Consider the following 23304-nt stretch of genomic DNA (forward strand, 5'->3'; position numbering starts at 1 on the left):
AAATTAATAGCAGTACTATTCTAAAAACAACTTTGAGCGATTAAGTCTTTTTGAGTATTATAAATACTCAAATCAATTACAAAGGACTTATGAAGGAAAATGTTATCCACCTTCAGAGGGAAAAAACTGATAATAGGAGTACTGAAATAGTATGATTACACACACACACATGGTCCAACAGTAACCTTCTCTGGCACTAAGTAGCAGGAGAAGAAGAAAAAAAGTACATATCAGAGAACAAAAGAAAACTTAGAAGGAAGCACAAAAAGCAGGGTAATTTTGAAAACTGTGCAGTACCTATTACATAATATTTTTTAATAAAGTAAACAATGAATGGTATGGATTCAGGGTATGAAGGATTTATACTGAATCCTTTTTTATGTTGTGCTGTGTTCATGGAGATATATTTTTTTTTTTTTTGTCTTTATGTATTTAAGTTCAAAATGAATTGAATTTTTAAAAAATAAAATACATATACCAGCAAGATACATCATTTAGAAACACGTTAATGACACTTTAAAAGTTCTGCAAAGGTTTCAGAATGATAAATAAACATATATTTATCTGAATAAATTCCTATTAGTAGCTGACAGCTAAACAAATTGCAAAGTGTTTTTTTTTTTTTTTAATTTTGTGGCAGGAAATGATAATACATGTGTACATATAAGCTGTACTAATACATTTATTTTGACTTCCATGATTGAGACTAGACTTAGTCCTCCTACTCTAAGCTACTAAAGACAATTATAATATTATTACATTAAAAAAGAAAGATTTCCAATAGGACGGAGTTGACTTACTTTACAATGGTCATACTGGAGCTGTAAGGCAGGTACATCTCCTCCAATGGGCATCTGCTTTTTAAGCTCATCATCTTTCATATTTAGCCACTTGATCAACTCTTCTAAAGATGTCAGCAACCTACTCCATTTTTCAGAACTGGCTTCCAAATAAGCCCTGAGGAGAGAGAAGGAATACCACTATTAAAAATGTCAACTGTTTTTGCAACAATTTTTCTTAGGAGCCTAATAGCTCTGGAAAATCAGGGTTAATTTGCTACAAAGAAGGAAGGTGACTTCCTGGAAAGAAAATTCTATAATTATAATACCCAGGAATTTGAAACAAATTTAATTGAATTCCATGCAACACAATAAATACTGATCAAACATCTATTATGTGTACAAAAAGAAATATGAAATAAAAAAATGAAAAAGTCACTGCTCTTAAGAGGCTTAGATTCTACTTAAAAGGTATACTGTCTAATCAAATAGGGGGTGAGACAGGAGAAGAATTCAGTGAAAATTTGAGCAAGGAGGAATTATTATCAGTTGTGGGGAGATAAGAACACATGAATCTGGTCTTCTAAGGAAGAAGGGGTTCTTGTCAGGAAGAGATGAAAATGAGAATGGTATAGATTCAAGGTATGGAGGAGAAACTGCATAAAATATATAGATAAAGAGACAGAATTTCAAGTTCACAGAACAGCTGGTAGTGATTGGAGTGGTCAGGGCAAAAAGTAATATAAGGCTGGGTAGGTACACTAGAGTTACATTATAGGCCTTAAATGCCAGGATAAGACTTTTGCATTTTATTTAAGGATGATAAAAGGATTTTAAACAGCAGGAGAAAATGAACAGTTCTGTGCCTTAGAAAGATTATTTTAATAGCTATGGGAAGGAAGAACTAGAGAGGAGTGAAATTACAGACAACTGAACAAATTATGAAGCTATTATAGGTGAGTGACAAAAGGCTGAATAGTGTAATGGCTATTGTGGGTTGACAGTAGGAGGCAGTTGTATTGAAATGTTATAGAGAGATTATGGGGAAGTAGGGAGTCAAAAGAATCAAAGGTGGGTCTGAGTTTTTAAACCCTGAAGTGGCTGTGAGGATTATGGTGTTGTCAGCAAAAAGTAGTAAAGTTTAAAAAAAAAAAAGGAGTGGAGAGAAGGGAAAATGATGAATTAATATTTGGAAATGTGCAAATTGAATGAAGATGTAATAATGTGGGAAAAGAGTATGGGAGAGTTGGGTAGCTACCTGTAAAGAGGTAATAATAAAATCTCTTAGAATGCTTAATATTAATAAGAAGAAATAGATGATATAAAATAGAGGCTTAGGAATTGGGAAGGATGTGGGGCCAGAAAGAGATTGAAGAAGAAAGGAAAATGTCACCCATGATTAGGATGTGGGTAATGGATAGTGAATGATTAACTGACATAGAAAAAGAGCAATAAGTCATCTAGGATAACTAAGAGAAAGCAGTATTGATGAAATCAAAAGAAAGGGCAGCATCATAATTAATAATAATGATACCAATAACAAGCATTTATAATGCTCGAAAAGTTACAGATTTCTTTGACTTTATCATTTAACTTGAACTTCTTAATAGCTATATAAGCTAAATACTACAGATATTTTTATTGAGAAGGAAACTAAGACTTAAGATCTTAAGATTCAGGAAAAATAGTTTTCAAAAAAAACAATATGTGGCAGAAAGGTTAGAGAAGATAAGCGCTAATAAAAGGCCATAAGAATAAATATTATTACATATAATGATTATAAAAGTGCAAATGAAAGAAAGCTGAGCTCTGAGGAACTGAAAATCATCACAAAACATATATCCTTTCCTCTTCCCCATTCCTTGGTGGAGAAGTGAGGAACTATGGGGGTAAAACATCTCCATAAGATTAACCTAATTGTGAGTACTTAGTACACTTATTCCTTCTATATTACATGAGTTAGAGGTACAGGAACTCATAATCCAGAAAATCTGTGTAAAAAATATTTAGCTCTCCTTTCATACTGGACAATAAATCTGTATTATTATAGTATTAACAGAAAAATATTTATATTATTCAATACTATACATATATTTTATTCATTTCTGAGTTTCTAAACATTTTTCTGTATTGTCATCAATTGGTCTTTGCATGTTGTCTGTGGCTTCTGGAAACTCCTACAAAATTCTCATTAAATTTGTTATGCCAATCCACAATATATTGAAATCATGATGGGGAAAGCTGTGATGTAGAAGGGATAACTATAGTTTGTTACTGAGAAGGATTCAGTCTAGGGCTGAAAGTTATAAATGTGGGCACTAAGAGATAACAACAAAAGAATCAATAGTTTTGTTTTGTTTTTTTTGATCTTGAAGAAAACACTGGTAATCTTTGAGATAGCACTTTTTGTACAATGAGATATAAGATTGCAAGGGGCTAAGGAGTAAGTAGGTATGATAGAAACAATAAGATAGCTGATTTTCACTTTTTAACATGAAGAGAAGAAGATATAAAATAGCTTAAGGGAAAAGTAGGAGGCTTTTTAAGTCTTAATGAGTGAATCTGAGAATGTCTACAGGGTGGAGGGGAAAAGCCAGTACTTTAGAGAAAGAATGAAGTTAAGAGGGACTAATGATTAAGTAGGAAAATTCCCACAGGAAAAGGGACACAAATAAAGATAACTAGCCTTGAAAATAAGGACTACTTCATCCTTCAAAACTGGAGCAAAGGAGGAGAAAGTGAATGAAGCAGAACAGTGAGAATACACTAGATTGAAGAAAGAGGTCCTCAATTTAACTTCAAGATCTGCTTAGTATGCAAAGTATGACTTTGGGCAACTTAACAGTCTCTCTGGGTGTCATTGCCTCATCTGTGGAATGCAGAGCCCCATTAAATACCCTTTACACTTGAAATGGAGAAAATTATTATTTCATATAATGAAGTTTTGAAATGAAATGGGATAAATAACAGAATATTCCAAGTTTTCAGTTTTTTCAGTAAAGTAATAGGAAGCAAAGTCATTTGTGGAGAGTGGGCTAAAGAAAATAAGGGAGACTGGAGAAAAGAAGAAAAGACCTCTAGCAGTTGAAGTGAGAAATGAAGTTAGAGAGTCCATCATTGATAGTAAAAATGATTACTGGTTAGCACTTGTGGTCAAATAACAGGAACTGAAGAAGATCTAGGTTTATGACTTTCTCTAGCAGCATTATTTGGATGGTAAAAATAACCCACAGATTAATTACTGGTAGAACAGGGAACAGTATAGATGGACAGTATAGATGGACAAATGGAAAAGAGTAAAGAGCAGAATAATCTTGAATTGATCCACAGGATGAATTTTTAAAACTGAATGGATAGAATGGATATTGTGGACTCTGCCAGCAATCTAGGACAGGGAAGTATTGCTGTGTTTTGTTGCATATATTAATAAGTGGAAGAAATGCTTTATTCAAATTAGAAGTGAATGAGGATTTAATTGTTTTGCAATCCAAATTTTCAGACTCCTCAAACTCTATCCATGGAAAAATATATAAATAGTAACACACTTTTCACTAATCTTTTTGTTTCAGAAAATGTTGAATTCTTATGATGTTATGTTAACATTTAATGGATTTGTTATTTATTGTTAATGAATCCATATTTTTAAAAATGATCAGTTTTAATTTTTAATATGATACACATTGAAAGATAATACCAGGATTGTACTGGAACCTGCTTGATTGATAAAATCTTCAGCATGAGCATTTGTGCTGTGGAAATTAGGAAATTTTACAAATCAGGACCTGATATTTCTTTTTGCTGATTTTCTATGTTTAAGAAAATGATGGAGGAAATTTTGATAATGCAGATCAAACTATATATATGGTGTCTACATTATTTTTTTCAGAGAGCTGGTTGTTAGACATTTACCACCATGTCCCTCGATAAAACAAATACAAGTTCTATAGTGTTCTCAATAAATTGAGAGAGTAAAAAAAGCCTGAGACAAAAAAAAAAAAAAAAAAAAAAAATTGAGAACCACTAGACTACAGGAAGAGAGAGGGATGAAGAATTCAGAGATCAAAGTTGTATACAAAAAATATTTAAGTAGGGTGACAAAAAATCACAGATAGTTACCTGAGGGGACTATCAAGGGAAGAACATGGAGATAAAATGAGATTGAGGTAACATAGTGTCACCAAGGTACTATCTCAATCACAGAAATGGTAGTTATCAGAGTTTAAAAGAGAGAGATACTGAGGGGACAAAATGCTCAGAGGAACATCAATAAGAATTGAATAGGTTAAACATTTTATGACTAAACCCATGAGGTTGGATGCCTTTTCATAGAGTGAGACAAAATAGTTATATACCTGCATGGTGCTTAATTTCAGCTTTCTACCTTACAACTCTACTTATTATTTCGAAAGTCAGTAAACTATTTAAATGTTCTAAATGCTTATTTCTCTCACTGTGACATAAGAATAAAACCAATGGTCAGAATGCAGAAATAATCCTGAATAGGTTATATTACATAAATATAAATTTTGCTTATCATCATCATTATGAGAGAACTGTAATTAAAATCATTTGTTTCATATTGTTCTACCTCTTAGTCTTTTCTTTTTGATAGCTACTTGCATTGGATCAGACTTTGGAAAAGAAATGTTTTACAAGTTCTGTTTCTGCTTAAATTTCAGTTTTTATGTGTTCATATAGATTAATTCTAAGCCAAACATGTAATTACTTTTCCATAGAATACATTAATTTCACTTGTCACAGGAAATACTTTTCTGTTAATCTTGCTACATACTCTGTTTTTGCCATTATATCAGTTTTATAGAATAAGTAAAAACCAAGTTGTGTTCATCTCTTTCTTATGTCTTAAATATATAAAAGTCAGCTGAAAGCGAGAGCTTTTAAGCAAAATAAAAATGTATTTTAATGTCATCATGTACAAAACACTTAACCACGTATCTAATTTCACTCTATATATATTTGTCACTATTTTCTGCAGCAACTACTATTTAAATCTTTAAATTCAAACCCTTTCCGCTATTAATTTCTAGACTACACTCTTTTGACCTTGAAGGGATCAGCTGAATATTAGATACTTTTTTATAGCATTATCTATAAGACAATGCAATTAAGTCTTTTCAGAAAAATATTAACAATAATTTAAAACTGAAATGTAAATAGCAAAATTAGTCTTAAAAGACAAAATTTTACGAGGTATATCATAAAATATCTTGAAGTTATGATAATTCTTAAACACCATGCCTTGTGTCTTTCCTGTCTATAAGGGGAAGCACTTTGGTTTGGCAGGAATTTTGACTTACAGGATCTGTGCTGGTTATTCTCTGCTTGATTACAATTCTATGTCTAATGGATTACTACCATATGTCAAATCTTTGCTTCCATAGTAGCCTACAATGCTTGAGTTTAAATTTTGTCCTTTCATCTTTTTAGATTAAAGAGGATTTGGGGGCAATGCCTCAACTATTTCACAAGAAAAAACCTTAATTTTAAATAATTCTCTAGTTTCATTTTTTTTTCTATTTTCCAAGTCAGTGTTATTAACATTAAAGTCAACTAAGGATATGGCAAATGACTTTTTCTCAATTTATGCTTTTACTACTTTCATTCCTAAATCATGCTACTTTTGTCACATTTTTGAATACACACAGTTGGCTATATTTTTACACCATTTCAAACTCTTAACAACATAGTCCTGCACTAAACATTTGCCGTGCAATGTTCCTTTTGTCAAACACATAAATCATAATAAATAATACTCATATGTACAACTATGAAGTTCATTCTTTTACCTGTTTCCTGCTTAAATTTGATTCTATTTTCAAAAGGGAGGAGGAGGAACCTTTTTCATAAAGAACATTTAAAAATATTTTTACAGGATTAAGAAGAAATTAAAACACATAAATAGAATATAACAATTTTAAAGCAATAAAAATAAAATATTTGAGGGAATCTGTATTATAATTACATTTAGGATCCAATGAATATACTGTTCCAAAACGTATCTGACTTTTGAATTAATTTGCAATTCTATGTATATATAACAATGGTCATGGAAGAGCTACAAAAAACTCACAAAACACCTATTTGAAGACATCTAGGCATTCTTAAGAAAAGTAAGGCACTGTAATAGAGAAGAAGAACTGGATTGGTCAGTCAGTAAGGATTTATAAAATGTTTACTATGTACCAGGTACTGTGTTAGGGAAACAAAGAAAAATAAAAAACAATCTCTGCTCTCCAGAAGTTCATAATCTAATGCCAGAGGTAATATCTCTCCCAATTGGTAGAAAATAAAAGACCAATGAGAGCCTATGCAAAAAGCCACATTGTCTCCAGCTAAGTAAGCGAATAAAAAGAAAACTATACACACTTCTTCAAATTATATGAACTATGTGAGCTGATCCTTATCAATGGCTTTCTGGCTGTATAACTAGATCACTTGCTTTGTCAGTCATGTTTCCTTGATGACAACCTTTATACTCTTTCATTTACAATAAATGGTAGCCATTTCATGATAAACATTGCCTTTTGTATGATATGCAATCTCAAGTCCTCAAATAAGTGATAATCATAGCTATATAGAATTAGTTATCAGAATACTCAGTATAAAAAGACAGTCCTTTATTTCAGGGAGAACTCCTGAGAGCCAGGAAAGAAGGCTTGAGTCTACAAAAGAATGAAGAAACGAGCAATGGCTGGTCCATGCCCTTTCAAATTCCTTCAATTTCACATTAGTGGCTTTGATATTAGGACTCAAATGTGGAAGCGGGCTCCACTTTAACAGAGTTTAGTTATATAGAATCCAATTTAGTCTCCTCAAACTATTCAGTTATTTCCAAGTTCATTATTAATGTCCAGTATATGTCCATGATTCATGACCTATTTCATGGGCAATCTACCCAAATTCATGAAAACCTATACAACAGGAAGTCTTCCATTTTTTTCCTATGTGGATAAATTTCTGTAGGATCTCCTCCTCATTTATGAAGTTCTTCAATATTCTAAGGCTTAATGCAAAAAGCAAACTATCATTCATATATGAGTACTTGAAGAATTTCACCATTTTCAGGGAATCCTCTTTGATCGAACCCTGAAGATTGACATCATGACAATTGCAAATTTTTTTTGGTGATCACAATCTTATACCTTACCATCTTATTGAAAAAAAAATTCGTGTTATTTCAAGAAATATTATATGACCTTGATATAACAATGTATTACTTAATTGTAAAAGACCCTTTAAAATAGTGTTTTATTTGAACTAAAAAAGAAAAACAACTTTAATAGATAAGAACAAGCACAGTAGGATTTTGTATTTTCTATACCTTTCAGTCAATTTAAATGTTATATAATACTATTTGTAAAAAACCTTTGCATTTCATTCTCACATTTTCTTCAAGGATGTATGTAGATTTATTCTCATAAATTCTTAGAAAGATGATTAATATTAATATGTTCCTGATCAATTTTGCTAATTATATTCTGTGAATTTCTTCCCCAATCATTTAGTGTCATCTGTTCTTTCTAGAATTTAAGAATTGATCTCTTGATGCTCAGAAAATTGTGTAGCTTCAAGCATGGACCTTGGTTTTTTAGTTTGTTTGGGTGTGTGTGTGTGTGTGTGTGTGTGAGAGAGAGAGAGAGAGAGAGAGAGAGAGAGAGAGAGAGAGAGAGAGAGAGAGAGAAAAGTGCGCATGCACAAGGTTTAATGTAATTCTTCTTCCCATGTTTTGTTTTCCTCTGTCAACAAGTCAGCTAACATGCAAAGTACTGGAAATAAAAACAGAAACCAAAACAACAAAAAAGACAATTCCCTGAGCTAGCATGAAGGGAAGAAACAAAGAGTCTAAAGGGGAACCAGAAAGGAATGAAGGAATAATACAACTTGTCTCATTCCACCATTAAAATAGAAGGATTTTTTAAAAATGCCTTTTTTTTTTTTAAACCTCCTCCAGCTTTATCTTTAGGGGCTTTAATGGTAGCTAAATGTGGAGGCTAACTTCATTGTCATTTTCATTTTACAGATGAGGAAACTAAGGCCAAAAGGGTTAAGTAAGTGATTTGCCCTAGTACTCTCTACTGCACTACCTAGCTGTCCTATGTCCCTATGTCCACCTCTGCAATTAAATTTTTAAAGTACATATTGGTTAATATTCAAGAGCTTTACTGAGTTGTTCAAAGAAATTTCTCAGCCTTATAATCCTCTGCAAGAGATATTAGTACATAAGCAGAAATTAACTACATCGTTGTCTTAAAAGCTTAATCATATGTTTTGTTTTTATATTAGCAACTATTACCTCTACTCCATGAAAGCTCTCCTCTAACAAAGTAAAACAATGAAGCACAATTAACAATACAGTAATCTCAGTTTAAAGTGCATGGGATATTCCATATTTGTTCAATTCCTTCCCTCCTCCTCCATTTTAAAAAAAAAAAATCTTTTTGAATTAACAAATGTATGTTCTCCTCTGGGAGATGACTAAAAACCATTACATTGAATTCCCAATCCCTATATTTATGCACACCTGCATTTTTGATTTCCTTCACAAGCTAATTGTACAATAATTCAGAGTCTGATTCTTTTTGTACAGCAAAATAATGTTTTGGTCATGTATACTTATTATGTATCTAAGTTATATTTTAATATATTTAACATCTACTGGTCATCCTGCCATTTAGGGGAGGGGGTGGGGGGGTAAGAGGTGAAAAATTGGAACAAGAGGTTTGGCAATTGTTAATGCTGTAAAGTTACCCATGTATATATCCTGTAAATAAAAGGCTATTAAATTAAAACAAAAACAAAAAAAAAAAAAAACAAATGTATGTTCTCCATCCCAAAGGAAAACAAAAACAAAAACAAATTCCTGGTAACAAATATACAAATCAAGCAAAACAGATTTCATTACTGACTATATTCACACACACACACACCCTATATATCTATGTCTCATTCCAGTCCCTAATCCCCTATCATCTCTTGATCAAGAGGTCAATGATATAAGTAATCATCATTCCTCTAATATTTTATCAGAGTAGTTATGAATTTCAAGATTTACTTTTTTATTAGAGTATTATGCAAAATTTTTCTTCTGATTCATATTTCATTACAAAAGTCTTTTGTTTTATTTTTTTGTTTTATTGCTGTTATAGCATAAATTGTTTTGCTTTAAGTATAACTCATTCCTACTTTTTATGAAATCACTATTAGTCATTTTCTACAGCATAACAGGATTCTACCATATTCATGTACTCTAACTTATACAGTCATTCCTCAATTGATAAGCATACTTCTATACTTTCTGCTAAAGAAAGGGCTCTTATAAGTATTTTTGTACCTATAGAATCTTTTTGTATTTCTTTTTTTTTCTCATTTAGGCATAAGCTTTTAAAATGTTATAGGTGGTTCAAAATTTCAAATTACTTTCCAGAATGGTTATATCCACTCAGTCCATCAATATAACCATTTTCCCACATCCTTCTTCAACATTTATCGTTTCTCTGAATGGATGCCCATCAGTTGGAGAATGGCTGAATAAATTGTGGTATATGAATATTATGGAATATTACTGTTCTGTAAGAAATGATCAACAGGATGATTTCAGAAAGGCCTGGAGAGACTTACACGAACTGATGCTGAGTGAAATGAGCAGGACCAGGAGATCATTATATACTTCAACAACAAAACTATATGATGACCAGTTCTGATGGACCTGGCCATCCTCAGCAACGAGATCAACCAAATCATTTCCAATGGAGCAGTAATGAACTGAACCAACTATGCCCAGAGAAAGAACTTTGGGAGATAACTAAAAACCATTACATTGAATTCCCAATCCCTATATTTATGCCCACCTGCATTTTTGATTTCCTTCACAAGCTAATTGTACAATATTTCAGAGTCTGATTCTTTTTATACAGCAAAATAATGTTTTGGTCATGTATACTTATTGTGTATCTAATTTATATTTTAATGTATTTAACATCTACTGGTCATCCTGCCATCTAGGGGAGGGGGTGGGGGGGTAAGAGGTGAAAAACTGGAACAAGAGGTTTGGCAATTGTTAACGCTGTAAAGTTATCCATGCATATAACCTGTAAATAAAAGGCTATTAAATTTAAAAAAAAAAAAAGAAAAAAAAAGAAACAAAAAAAAAGAAAAGAGGCTGAAAAGCTTAAACAAACAAACAAACAAAAAAACATTTATCGTTTCTGTGATCCTTTCCAATATGATGGAGTGTGAGATGGAAAGATTTGCTTTAATTTACATTTTCCCCATTTTCGTAGTGATTTGGAGCATTATTTCATATTACTATAGATTGCCTGGGATTTTTACTCTTCAGTATTGCCTCTTCATATCCTTAGATGATTTATCATTTGGGAAATAACACTTTTTTCTTATAAATTTGGATGAGTTTCTTCTATATCTTGAAAATTATATCTACTAAGATCTTACTAGAGAAACTTGCTACAAAGATTTTTATCATATTGTTTACTCTTGTTTTAGGATTTATTCAGAAACTTTTAAATTCTATGTCATCAAAACTAAAAATAATTGAAAAAGAGCTCGTGTTTAATCACTGCTCTATTATTATTTGACCTCCAGCCTACATCCGGAAATATGCCATGAACTATTAATATAGAAGCTGGAGAGTATATAGGAGATATTCTGTATTTTTAATTTCTTCCTCTGACATTCCTTATTACAGCAAACTTCTTCCTAGGTTTGTTCTAAAGATGTATTCAAAACATTTTCATTGGGAACAGGTCTTCAGGAAGAATTTCACTCTCCTACCAAATAAAATTGGTTAAAACAGTACTGTGAGTAAGGGAAACAAATATCTTTTTCCTTGTTGGGTATGAAATCACTTCAGGATTTTGAAGAGTATTTTCATGACTAGTTGTCTATTTGCTATTTTAGTTTTACTTATAATCATTTGCAAAAAGAACTACCAACAACCACCATGTACCAAATTTTGAGATACAGCTTTAGACAAATGTATCATGCCTTATATACCACAATAAGTTCCAAAGGAATACCTTATCTTTGAGCAGAAGAAAGTTGATGACCAAATAAGGGATGGAAAAGATAAGAGAAGTATTATTTTTAATAAAAATTATAATCATGTACATATACCTGGTTCTTTAATATCTATAATACATATTTGTACCAACTCTTTAAAATAGAGAATACAAGTATTATTAGTCTCATTTAAAATGAAGGAAACTAAGGCTTGGCCAAGGAAGTTAAAGACTTGCCCAACACTGTAGTGTTAGAATATATAATAGGATCTGAATTGAGGTTTTTTGAGTCTTTCTACCATAACCTGCATCTTCTGGATGTAGAATTAATAAACTGAAATAAATACCAATATTTACCTAAAGTTTCCATCAGCTTGTCATTAATGTTCTGAATTTTACATTTCAAATATCACAATTAATTTATTTGGGGATCAGAACCTATGATATTATGTAAGGAACTCCTTGCTGGAAAATCTCTAAAGCAAACATCTACTGATATATCCACAAAATTAGTCTGAGAATTAACATGTGTTATTGAAAAATTATATGCTTTGCCCACAATTTCAGACTATAGGTATGACAAGCCTAAGTTGAATTCAGATCTTCCTAACTCTGAGGTAGGCTCCATTATACCATGCAATTCTCCATCAAAATAACTTTGGTGCATATATTAATACACCAACAGATTTAGTTTTCATAATAGTTTTCCCCCCATCTGCTACTTAAGTACCCTCGTACTTAATTAGGCTCTTATAGGCTATATAGTATGGCCTATATATATATATATATATATATATATATATATATATATATATATATATATATATTTTTAAGGCCAAATATTAAAACGTCCATTGTTGCTCAATTCTAGGTAGGGTATACACTCTGACAATCATCTCAGCAGAAACATGCAAGGAAGATTTTCATCATCCTGTTGTCTCTTGAATTCTCTCTGAACAAGAACAACAGAAAAGAAAAGGTAGCAAAAGAGCAAAAGACATCATAGCACAGAAAAGAGCCCCATATAGACATCACTGCTCATGACATTCCTATGAGTAAACTGAGAATACTCTACTACTATGCCCAGATTCACTACAAAGACTGCATTAAAAATCATTACCAAATAGGATACCAAGAGGTTATATAAAGGATATACATTAAAACATCAATAGATTCATTTTGCATGACATAAAAATGTGATATTACTCAACTGGATAAGAATAGCTATACTACTGTATATGTCGGTTTCCAATTTTATTTTTTTTTTTTAATTTTAATCATAGATTCTGTATGAACAAGACCCTATTTTAATCAAGTGATGTTTATCATAGTACTTGGTAAATAGTAGGAACACTATAAATAAGTAATGGGAAAAAGCACAAAAACACTGAGTCTCTAGTAGGTGGTAACATTAAAACCTATAAATGATTATCACATAATTTACTTTTTACATAATGGAACCATGGCTGACAATATCCACAAATTCTAAAGAGGTCATTGTAAAGGATAAGGTTTCATGATTACAAAAATATTTATAGCAATACTTTTTGCAATACTAAACTACTAAAAGGAGAGTGGATGCCTATTGCTTGAAAAATGACAGTACAAATTGCAATATTTGCAAGTAACAGAATATTACTATAGCATAAAAAATGACAAATATAAAGAATTTAGAGAAACTTGTCAAGACTTTAATAAATTGATGCAGAATAAGCAGATCCAAAAAAGCAATATACCCTATGATACCATGGAAAACAAAATGATATACAAATAATTCCAAACTCAGATCAATGAAGAGACAAATCCTGACTTCAGAGAATAGACATGCCCTGAATTTATTTAGCAAAGGAGCAGTGAACAACTGATGCACAATGAAGTATGAATTGTAAGACAAGGTCAATGTGATTTGTTCTCTAGATAGCTCCGCTCCTCTTTTCTCTCCCTCCATCCTAGAAGAAAGCAACCTAACCTGAGTATTAACAACTGATAATAATTAACTTACTAAGGATACCCTTCTTGTTTACATATGTGTATGCATTTCAAAAAAGAACACATGGAGAAAAAAAAATCCAAATCTTTGGTTAATGGAGTTTGAAATATTATATAGCATGCAAATGGAAGAAAATTTTATCTTATTTATTTCTCTGAGGTTTAGTTTCACAATTATTTCTCAATGAACACCATGCAAGTGATCTCTCTCTGTCTCTCTCTCTCTCTCTCTCTCTCTCTCACACACACACACACACACACACACACACACACACACACACACACACACCATTCATATACAGGAACAATTCAGCTTCATTCCATCAGTGTATTCCATTAAATCTCATTAAATACATTAAATTCCATTTTAAAAAAAAAGTATTTGTAGTTTGCTAATGTAGTGTGTGTGTGTGTGTGTGTGTGTGTGTGTGTGTGTGTATGTATGTATGTATGTATATTCATTCCACTGAGTTTATATAGTTGATTTTCCCCCCAAGTCATCAGGCTAAGTTTACATATGGTTTAATGACATTTTAAAGCTAATATAAGTAGAGGTACATGCAAGTGTTATTAAACCTTATTTTACAGAAAGGACTTTTTAAAGGATGCCCTGCATTTTCAAGAGACTCATATAAAAGAATGGGGAGAGGCATTTTATCTTTGAACTGGTTTTTCATTAAAATTGAAATTTAATGCTCTTCACAGTGGAGTTCCAGTCTACCTTTCCAGACTTATTTCACATTTTTCCCTTTCACACACTCTACATTCCAGTCCAAACATTCTTACTAAGATGTCCTTCAAACAATTTGCAGTCTTCATGCCCAGAATATACACCCCTCCCCAGAGCAGGCTCTTAAAATTCATAGTTTCCTTCAAGGTTCAATTGAAAAATCTTTTCAAGCTCTCTGGTTGTAACTTTTCTCAGTGGTAATATAAATGGTTATCACCTAGTGGAAAGTAAGTTCCTTGAAGGCAAAAACTTGTTTTCATTTTGTTTCCCTATTCCCTATCTTTGGGCACCATGGGTACGTAATATGCTAGTTGAACTGAACTGAATTTTCAGCATGTTGTGAATGAGGGAGCTGCTCCTTTGAATAACTATACTTCTGTGACTTATGAAACACATTTTTAAAAAATTATAAATAAATATATGCTATATAAATAGCATTAATCTAATATATAAGGGGATACTTGTTAATAATAATTGAATTAAAACAAATTTCATGTGAAAATGTTATGAAACTCATATTAATAAGCTTCTTTAATTGATTTCTAATTTAAAATTTTACAATAAATAACATGGCAATTAAAGTAAAGTATATAAAAGAATATTTCTTTCTAAAATTTCAATGCATTTAACATACTCCTATAACTGATTATAAAACCTTAGTCCACATTTTTAAAATAAAAAAAGAACGTATGGTCCAAAAGGTATAAATACTGTGAACTATTAAAAAATCATTAAGAACTTGGAATACAGAATAATTATCTTAAGTTATTGATCTGTATATTAAGAATTCCACATTAGGTTTTCACATTGATAAAAAACATTCATTCTGACAGAATTGATATGGCTTGCCACTGCAGAGACTCTCTAGTCTGATTGTTCAACTTTTATTGACACACACTACATACTAAGCTAGAGGTATATGAATTAATAGTGTTTTCTGATAGCAAAATATAGAGTATGTTATATAAGAAAGAACAGAGGATTTGCAATCAAAAGACATCAGTTGAGATTTTAATGATTTTTTTCTCTTCCTCTTTTTTATTTTTAAAAAAATCTTTGTCATAAAGAATGGCTCCCTGGGCTTGGAAGGTAGAAGAATATGGGGGGAAAATTAGATATGGAAACAAAAGATAACATTAAAAAATTCTTTTTAGAAAAAGATTTCTGTTTTAGAGATGACTATACAATTTCTTTAACCTCTCTGAGTTGCATATTTTCCTTCTAATGTTAAAAGAGATGGGTTAGATGAAATGATCTCTAAATTCCTTTCCAGAGCTAAGATTCTCTGTTCTAAAAATTACACATTCATTCTAATAACAACCTCAAATATTAGCTTATTTAAAACAAATTTACAATACTAGATACATACATGACATTGAAGAAAAGGAGGCTCAGAAATAAGAATAACAACAAACTTAATCACAGCATAGACTTGAAATGGCTTTTATACTTAGCATTTTCACCTCAAAGCTCAGCTCAGGGGCTTCCTCTCACATCTCCTTAAACTTCCTCTATCATTCTTCAAAATGTCAATGTTCTTTCTCTTTGATGAGATTAGATTCAGAGAACAAAAATGATGAGATTAGGGTTTCTGGTGGTCAAGGAGTTAAATGATGAAGTCACTGGCAGGTTCAGGGAACCAAATGAAGAGGTTTAGCTCCCCTAAATCCCCTTTAGGATTGGCACAAGGTAGGAAGTTGTGGGAACCCCCTTCGGGCAGCTCAGAGGTCCTGTGGAAAGGAATTTACTAACCTGAAAAGCTAGACTGCAAAATATAAGTTTATTATTATCATTTGGAAGTCAGCCTTTGCCATGCATGAATAGAAAGGCTGAATTCCTTAGTGGCAAGGTCCTGACAGGGGAGTAAAGTAGTGGAGGAGTCCTGGCAGAGAAGTAAAGTTTCTAGTAGAGAAATCCCAAAAAAGAGGTATAAAATCTCATTAGGGAAATGGATGAGAAGAGAGGGTAACACTGAAAGAGAATATGCCCCAGTGAGAGAGGTTTCCTTGGCATAGCATAGCATGGCATGGCATGTTAGGTCCTCTGCAAGGAATGAGTCTAAAATTGACTCTTTTTATAATAAAAGCTAAGGTCAGCTTGAGCTGGAATTTGAATAGAATTGAATGAACCTTTCTAGGCTTGATCTTTAATTCAATGGGAAAGCGATTTTAATCAGTAGTGAATGTTATCAATGCAGGTGGTGCCCCTCTCTCAGGAAAACAGAATGAAGCTGTTAGGATGCTTCCCTCAGATGGGGTCCTCTACAGAGGCCGATTCAAGGAGAAGCTGTCCTTCAAAGAATTTTAGAGAGTTTGGGGGCTCCTTCCTCATCTTCCTCCTCAAATCATTATATATTAAATGTACTTGTAGATTTGTATATATTATCCCTAAGCACAACCATATTGACTTGCACAGAAAAGGTGTTTAGTAAATATTTGTTGACTACAAATACAAAAGTCTAAAAGCAGAGATAAAAATAACCCACCTGCATTAGAAATGTTAAATAAGAAAAAAAGATAGAAGTCAAGAAACCTTCAGACATGGGAAGAAGGAAGGAGGCTAGCCTGTTGAGCTATAAGTGTCTGGCTTCCCTTGCAAGGTAGGGCATAGAAATTATATTTTTTGTTTTTTAACTTTTCCTTGATGTCCTAATGACATCATTAGAAAAGAAATTTAAAGTTCTGATGATTTTATTACTGATTAATAACACAAGGATTTATTCTCAGTTTACCCATCTGTCAAACTGCCCTGTCCAAAAAAAAAAAAAAAAAAAGCACCCTGATTATTCTGTGGCTTTTCAAATTACTGGTAGTAATCTATACTTTTAACTTCAATTTCTCCCTCCCTCCCATTAGTCACTTTACTTCTAAGAAAAGCAGCCAGGACAAAATGAGCATCAGACATAATAAAATATATACTTAGACGGCTGTAAAAATGTTTGAGCACAGTTTTACATATAGCAGAGAGCAAAATATACAGAAATAACAATATTGTAAAGAAAAGCAACTTTGAAAGACTTAAGAATTCTGATCAATAAAGTGAAAAACTTGGTACCCAGAGGGATGAATTAGAAAGCCTGCCACTTAGCACCTCTAAAAAGGTAATGGCAATATGAGATGCAATTCAACGGGCAATGAAAGATCTACATTGTCAGATCCAGCCAATGTGGGAATTTTGTTTTGACTGTTAAAAAATGTTTTAGAAAGGTATCACTATTTCTTTTTCTTTTCGTTTTTCAAAGGGACAACTTTGAAAATTACATATAGAATTCGTCATACTGAAAAGGAAAAGGAAGCTATACAAATTAGAGATCTGTGGTTTCCTAGACAATCATCTTTTTTCAGTCTTTAAACTATAAATGCCCAATTTACTTGGTGTTTCCAAAGTTTTTCAAATTTTTATTATTTATTATTCAAAATAAAAATGTCATCAAAAAACTGTTTGCTTGATGAAATCTAGTGAGTTTTCTTTTTCAAAATTCAAAATTACAAGTACAGGTAAAGAACAAGTAAATCAAAACTGCCAAAAATTAAATTATAAACATCATTTACATATTTTCCAAATATTTACTAAATATGAATGAAAGTACTTTCCTGTATGTTTAAAATTAATAATAATTATATTAAAAATTTGACCATCACCAAAAAGTAATGAAATGGGGGCAAAGGAAGCCTTTAATAATTTTATCCTGTCTACTTCAATTCTGATTTCAGAATGTATTATTTATTACACTCAATTACTATTAAGAGTACATAGGGACTAAGGGAGCCCTGAAACTCTCTAAAACTCCTTGAAAAACAGATTCACCTTGAATACTGCCTCTGTAAAGGCCCTGCCCAAGGATAAACAGCTTCATTCTATTATCTAGGTGTGGCTAGCTGAGTCTGGAGTTGGAGATTCTAACCCCATTGAATTGAAGAAACACCCATTCAATTCTAAGATTTTCTATTCAATTCCAGCTCAAGCTGAAACCCAGCCAAGAGTCAACTTAGAACTCACTCCTTTGGAGAGGGGCTAATATGCCATCTACGGCATGTTTAAAAACTCTACTCGTAAATATTCTCTTTCAGCGTTACCCTCCCTTTATCTGTCTCATCTATTTCCCTAACAAGACTTTATTCCTCTCTGTCGGGATCTCTCCACTAGAAACTTTACTTCTCTGTCAGACCTTGTCACTGAGGAATTCAACCTTTCTATTCATGCATAGCAAAGGCTGACTTCCCAATGCCTATAATAAACTTATTTTTCTCAGTCTAGCTTTTCGGGTTCATAATTCCTTTATGAAGAATCTCTGTGCCACCAGAAAGGGGGGGGGTTCCCAAAACTCCCTAACCATGCGCTGAATTACAAGGGGATTTTGGGGAGTCAAACTTTTTCATTTGGTTCCCTGAATACTGAATCTGCCACTAACCTCATCATTTAACTCCCTGACCACTAGGAACCCTAATCTCATCATTTGGTTCCCTGACTACCCAAAATCTAGAACTCCTCAATAGGTGATTAACAAATTTTTCTAATCATCTCTTTATTAAATTTTTCATTCCTTCATCTATCCTTCATCTAAAATAGATAATTAAGTTTCTATGTAACAGACAACTTAAGAGGCCAATGACACTTGTCTATTTTGTCATTCTAAGAAAGCAGACTTTAAAAATGCCATTCAACTAATTAGAGACCACTGCTCTTCAATACCAATCAGAGCTTGCAAGGCTCTATTCGCTGTCATAAATAGTATTCTAAATTAAACATATCAGTAATTGAATGTTTGGGGTGTTTTAGTTATATTTCTGAATGCACAATAAAGAAAATTTGATTGCAGTATTTCAAGGACAATAAACTTCATTTAATCATTTGTATTTAGAATCATGCCCCAGACACAAAATTCTGGTGGCTTTTTAGATTGAATGACATAATTAGGAACTTTAAAATACATGTGAAAGTATAAAAATAAATACTATGACTTTTTCCAGTATAAGTAATGAGAGATTTTTGAAGAACACAGCTTAAGTTTAATAGACAACTTAAATAATAATATCCAGCAAGGCAATAACATTTTAAAAATTCTGTTATATTAGTAAGCAAAAGTACTATTAAAAGATTACTTCACTAAAACATTTCTAACACATTGCCTCTTCTTTTTATAAAATGTAATGCTAAGGGTATAGATCTTAAACTTAATCATCACAGCCACCACTGAGGGGGAGAAAATATAGTAGAGAGAACAATATCAATGGCAGATAAGCATAGAATACTGAGAGGGGCAGCCAATCTCTACCCCCTTACCTCCTCACCAGCCAACCAACCACTGTTCTCATTTTAAATATAGTCCTCAAAACTAACTTTTAAAGCAAACAATCTCTTTGAAGAAGGCATCAATCAACCTCAACAACCATCAAATAACCATCACAAAAAGGACAAGCAAGTCAACTTAGTTGAAGCAGTAAGGAGCATCTTGAAGGAGAGATAAGAAGTAGCATCCCCAGATATGTCAAACTACAACCAACCACTAAAATTACCATCTCTATTCAGACCCTGACAGTAATAGCCCAGGACCTTGAACACAGGAGCCTTAGGAATAGTGATGTTTCCTTAAGAAGAAACTTTTACAAAGATGCAGGTTGGTAACTGCTCCTGTAGGACATATAGTCACAGCTAATGAAGATCAAAAAGAAAAAAATTCTTGCCACTAAAGTCCTTGGCATTGTCAAATGGATCAACATCAGATACTGATGTGATTGTACCAGCAGGTATGATATTAAGGAAGAAACATTAATCCTGCTCTACAAATGTATTCTAAAGACCATGAGATTTTTGGATCAGACATGTGGTTGAAACCTTCTATATGTGTAATCTTCCTCATTAGACTGTGAGCTCTTAACAGCAGGGATTGTCTTATTTTGCTATTTGTATTCCTAGAATTTTGCACAATTTTTGGTACACAGTAAGCACTTAATATTTATCCATTCATTTATTCCTAAGATTCACCCATAATGTAGTTCTGTGAGACTTTGAACAATTAATTCACTCATTTCATCTCTAGAAATAAAGTTTACTTACTTGTAAATGGATTTTATAATATTTCCAATCTATGTTCTATCTTTTCACAAGGCTATTTATTATAAAAATGAAAGAGGGGTGTGTGTGTGTGTGTGTGTGTGTGTGTGTAATACATAATACATTAGGTTATCAAGTACTAAGAGTTTTGTGAGGTTCAAATGTGATAGTTTTCTCTAAAAGTATTCATTCCTTATATAAAGCCATTAAAGAATTCAATCTAGAGAGAATAAAATATGTGTAATTTGTACAACCTTTCAATGACTTCATTTTGAGAAGTACCAGGAAAGTGGCCAGCTAATCATCTCCAAGGGAACTATCACAATGTCAATTACTTATTCAAATAGAATTTTATTTGAAAAGTGATAAACCCATATCTCTCTATCATGTACCTCAGAGTAACACACAACAAGGAATAGTCATTCCATAATATTTTAAATTCCAGTGGATGGAATGTAGCTCAATGAACAGCACATTTCTCTAAATCAGCTTAAATCTCATCCTTCATTTTGGACTCATCATCTATGGAGTTATCTAACACACTGATCTCAGTATCTGTATACCTGTGTCATTCCTTCTCACCCACCGAGTTCCTTCACAGTTGATGACACTCTCCACTCAGCTATCAAACTGATTTTCATAAAATGTGGGTCTGATAACTTGATCTCATCCAATTCAATAAACTCTAGTGACTCCCTATTGCTTTCAAAATCAAATATAAAACCTTATTTTCAGTTTTTGTAAGCCCTTGATAATCCAGTCACTTTTCCAGCCTTTCCAAGTTTTTTATTTTGTTATCTTCCACATAATCTTCAATAAAGCACAAATGTCCTCCTTTTTGTTGCTTAAACAATCCATCTATGATTAAACATTTTCACTAACTGTTCATAAAATGGTTTCCTTCACCATTTCCATCTTCAGGTTTCCTTGGCTTCTTTCAAATCTCAACTAATGTCTAACCTTCTTTAAGAAGCTTTTCCCAGTTATTCCTAATTGATCCTGAATTTTCTTATTTGTAAATAGTTGTTTGCATGTCATCTTCCCCAATTACATTGTGAATGTCTTGAACTAGAATTTGTTTTTAGTATTTGTTTTTTATCTCCAACTCTTAGCATATTGCTTGACACATAGTAGGCACTTAATAAATGCTGGTTGAATTAAGTACTGACCTCAATCATCCATTTGAAATTCATTTGATGTCAATCTCTCTAGCCACAGACACTAATAATCATCATCATAATATTTTGCCAGAATTCTGAGTGATATGCTGGTGAACCTGAATTCTTAAAAGGTATCAATTAAGAAGAAGCTTTGAAAAGTCCAAACAAGGAAAATAAAGGCACATGGTATGGGCTAGATATTAGACTAAGCCATTTGTCTGAAAGCCACTTTGCTTCAAATTCAAAAGGCTTATTATCAGGCTAGCCACAAACTGATAGTTTTGTCTTGGCTACAGTACCTTATGAAACTTATTTAACAAAGTTTAGCAGTACTGCAATCTATGCAAGTAAACAATATCAATTTTGATAAAAAAAAAAAAATCACAGATCTTATTGGGGAAAAAGACAAAAGAAAAAATATTAGTAAGAGAAATAGTTGTAATATTCTTTATTGAACTAGACCTATAATTTCATCATTTTAGGAAACTCTTTAGTCTGCTAATATCCTCCACTGATACAAGTTTAGGCATATAATTTCCTCGGTTTAGGAAGTTCCTTAGGACATAAAAACTCTTCTATTAATACAAGTCAACATCACATCTATAAAGAGAATCGCCTATGGTATGAAAAAGTGAAGTGACATAGACACAATCATCCAGCCATAGTATTTAGAGGAAAAGTAAGAATTCAGGCTCTAGGACTCTAGGCCAGGCTACCTAGCCTACTAAAGGTTAGACTGAGATTTGGATGTCAATATTGGCCTCTACTTTAAACACAGTATTTACTGTAAATCAGCAATTTGCTAATTCAATGCAAATTTTAACAATAATTAGACTAGATTTAGGCAAATGTATCTGCAACTGTAAATTGTGATTCTTAAATTGAGATCGAAGTAGATTTAAATTTAAGCTTAAAATTTTGCTTTGAGAGCCATATACAGAGCCAGGTGATATGCCTTTTTTCTCAAAACACCATGTTGACAAATTTTCCTCTAAATTCATATTTATATATATATTTTTTATACTGACCTGATGCTAGCAGACTTTGCTTTCAAATCATTCCACCTCTGGTTCATATCATCTAGTCGATGTTGGAGCAGGGCCGCCTCATCTGTATTTCCCAAAGCTTTTACCATTTTCTGCCTATTTCCATCAATACTTTTAAAGATGTCATTGTGGGCATCAATTTCAGCCTGTATGTCCTATGAAAATAAGAAGAAAAATGCAAATGTTAAACACTATTCTTACTAGTTAATATTAACTGTGACCAATATATACAATTAATATAAATATATATTTTGTTTTATATGCATAATTAAATATTTATTGATTTCTTTTCAAAGTATTTCCCTTTATATAAAATTAAATTCAATGACTGACTTTTTTAAAAACTTACTTTCCTTGGAAAATTTCAGAATTCAATGCCTGTCTGCTTAAAATAAACAATGAATTTCTGAATTTTACTTGTTGAAGTTTATTTCAAGAACAGAGCTTTCAGGTTCTATATAAAATTAGAGTTTTGTTGCTATGGTTTTTAGTATTATATTTTTTATAACT

At 32.1% G+C, this 23304-nt stretch overlaps 1 protein-coding gene across 12 annotated transcripts in view; it reads right to left on the reverse strand.

Moving 5' to 3' along the window:
* UTRN (utrophin) overlaps positions 1-23304 on the reverse strand; it is a 639104-nt gene that overhangs the window by 179356 nt on the left and 436444 nt on the right. For all 12 annotated transcript variants that reach the window (XM_012549387.3, XM_023503254.2, XM_023503253.2 and 9 more), the window contains 2 exons: positions 22777-22949; positions 801-957 (listed from right to left, as the gene is read on the reverse strand). In XM_012549387.3, coding sequence (XP_012404841.1) covers positions 801-957; positions 22777-22949 — 330 coding nt within the window. The remainder of the gene's footprint in view (positions 1-800; positions 958-22776; positions 22950-23304) is intronic.

This window comes from Sarcophilus harrisii, chromosome 4 (assembly GCF_902635505.1).
Source record: "Sarcophilus harrisii chromosome 4, mSarHar1.11, whole genome shotgun sequence".
NCBI lineage: Eukaryota > Metazoa > Chordata > Mammalia > Dasyuromorphia > Dasyuridae > Sarcophilus > Sarcophilus harrisii.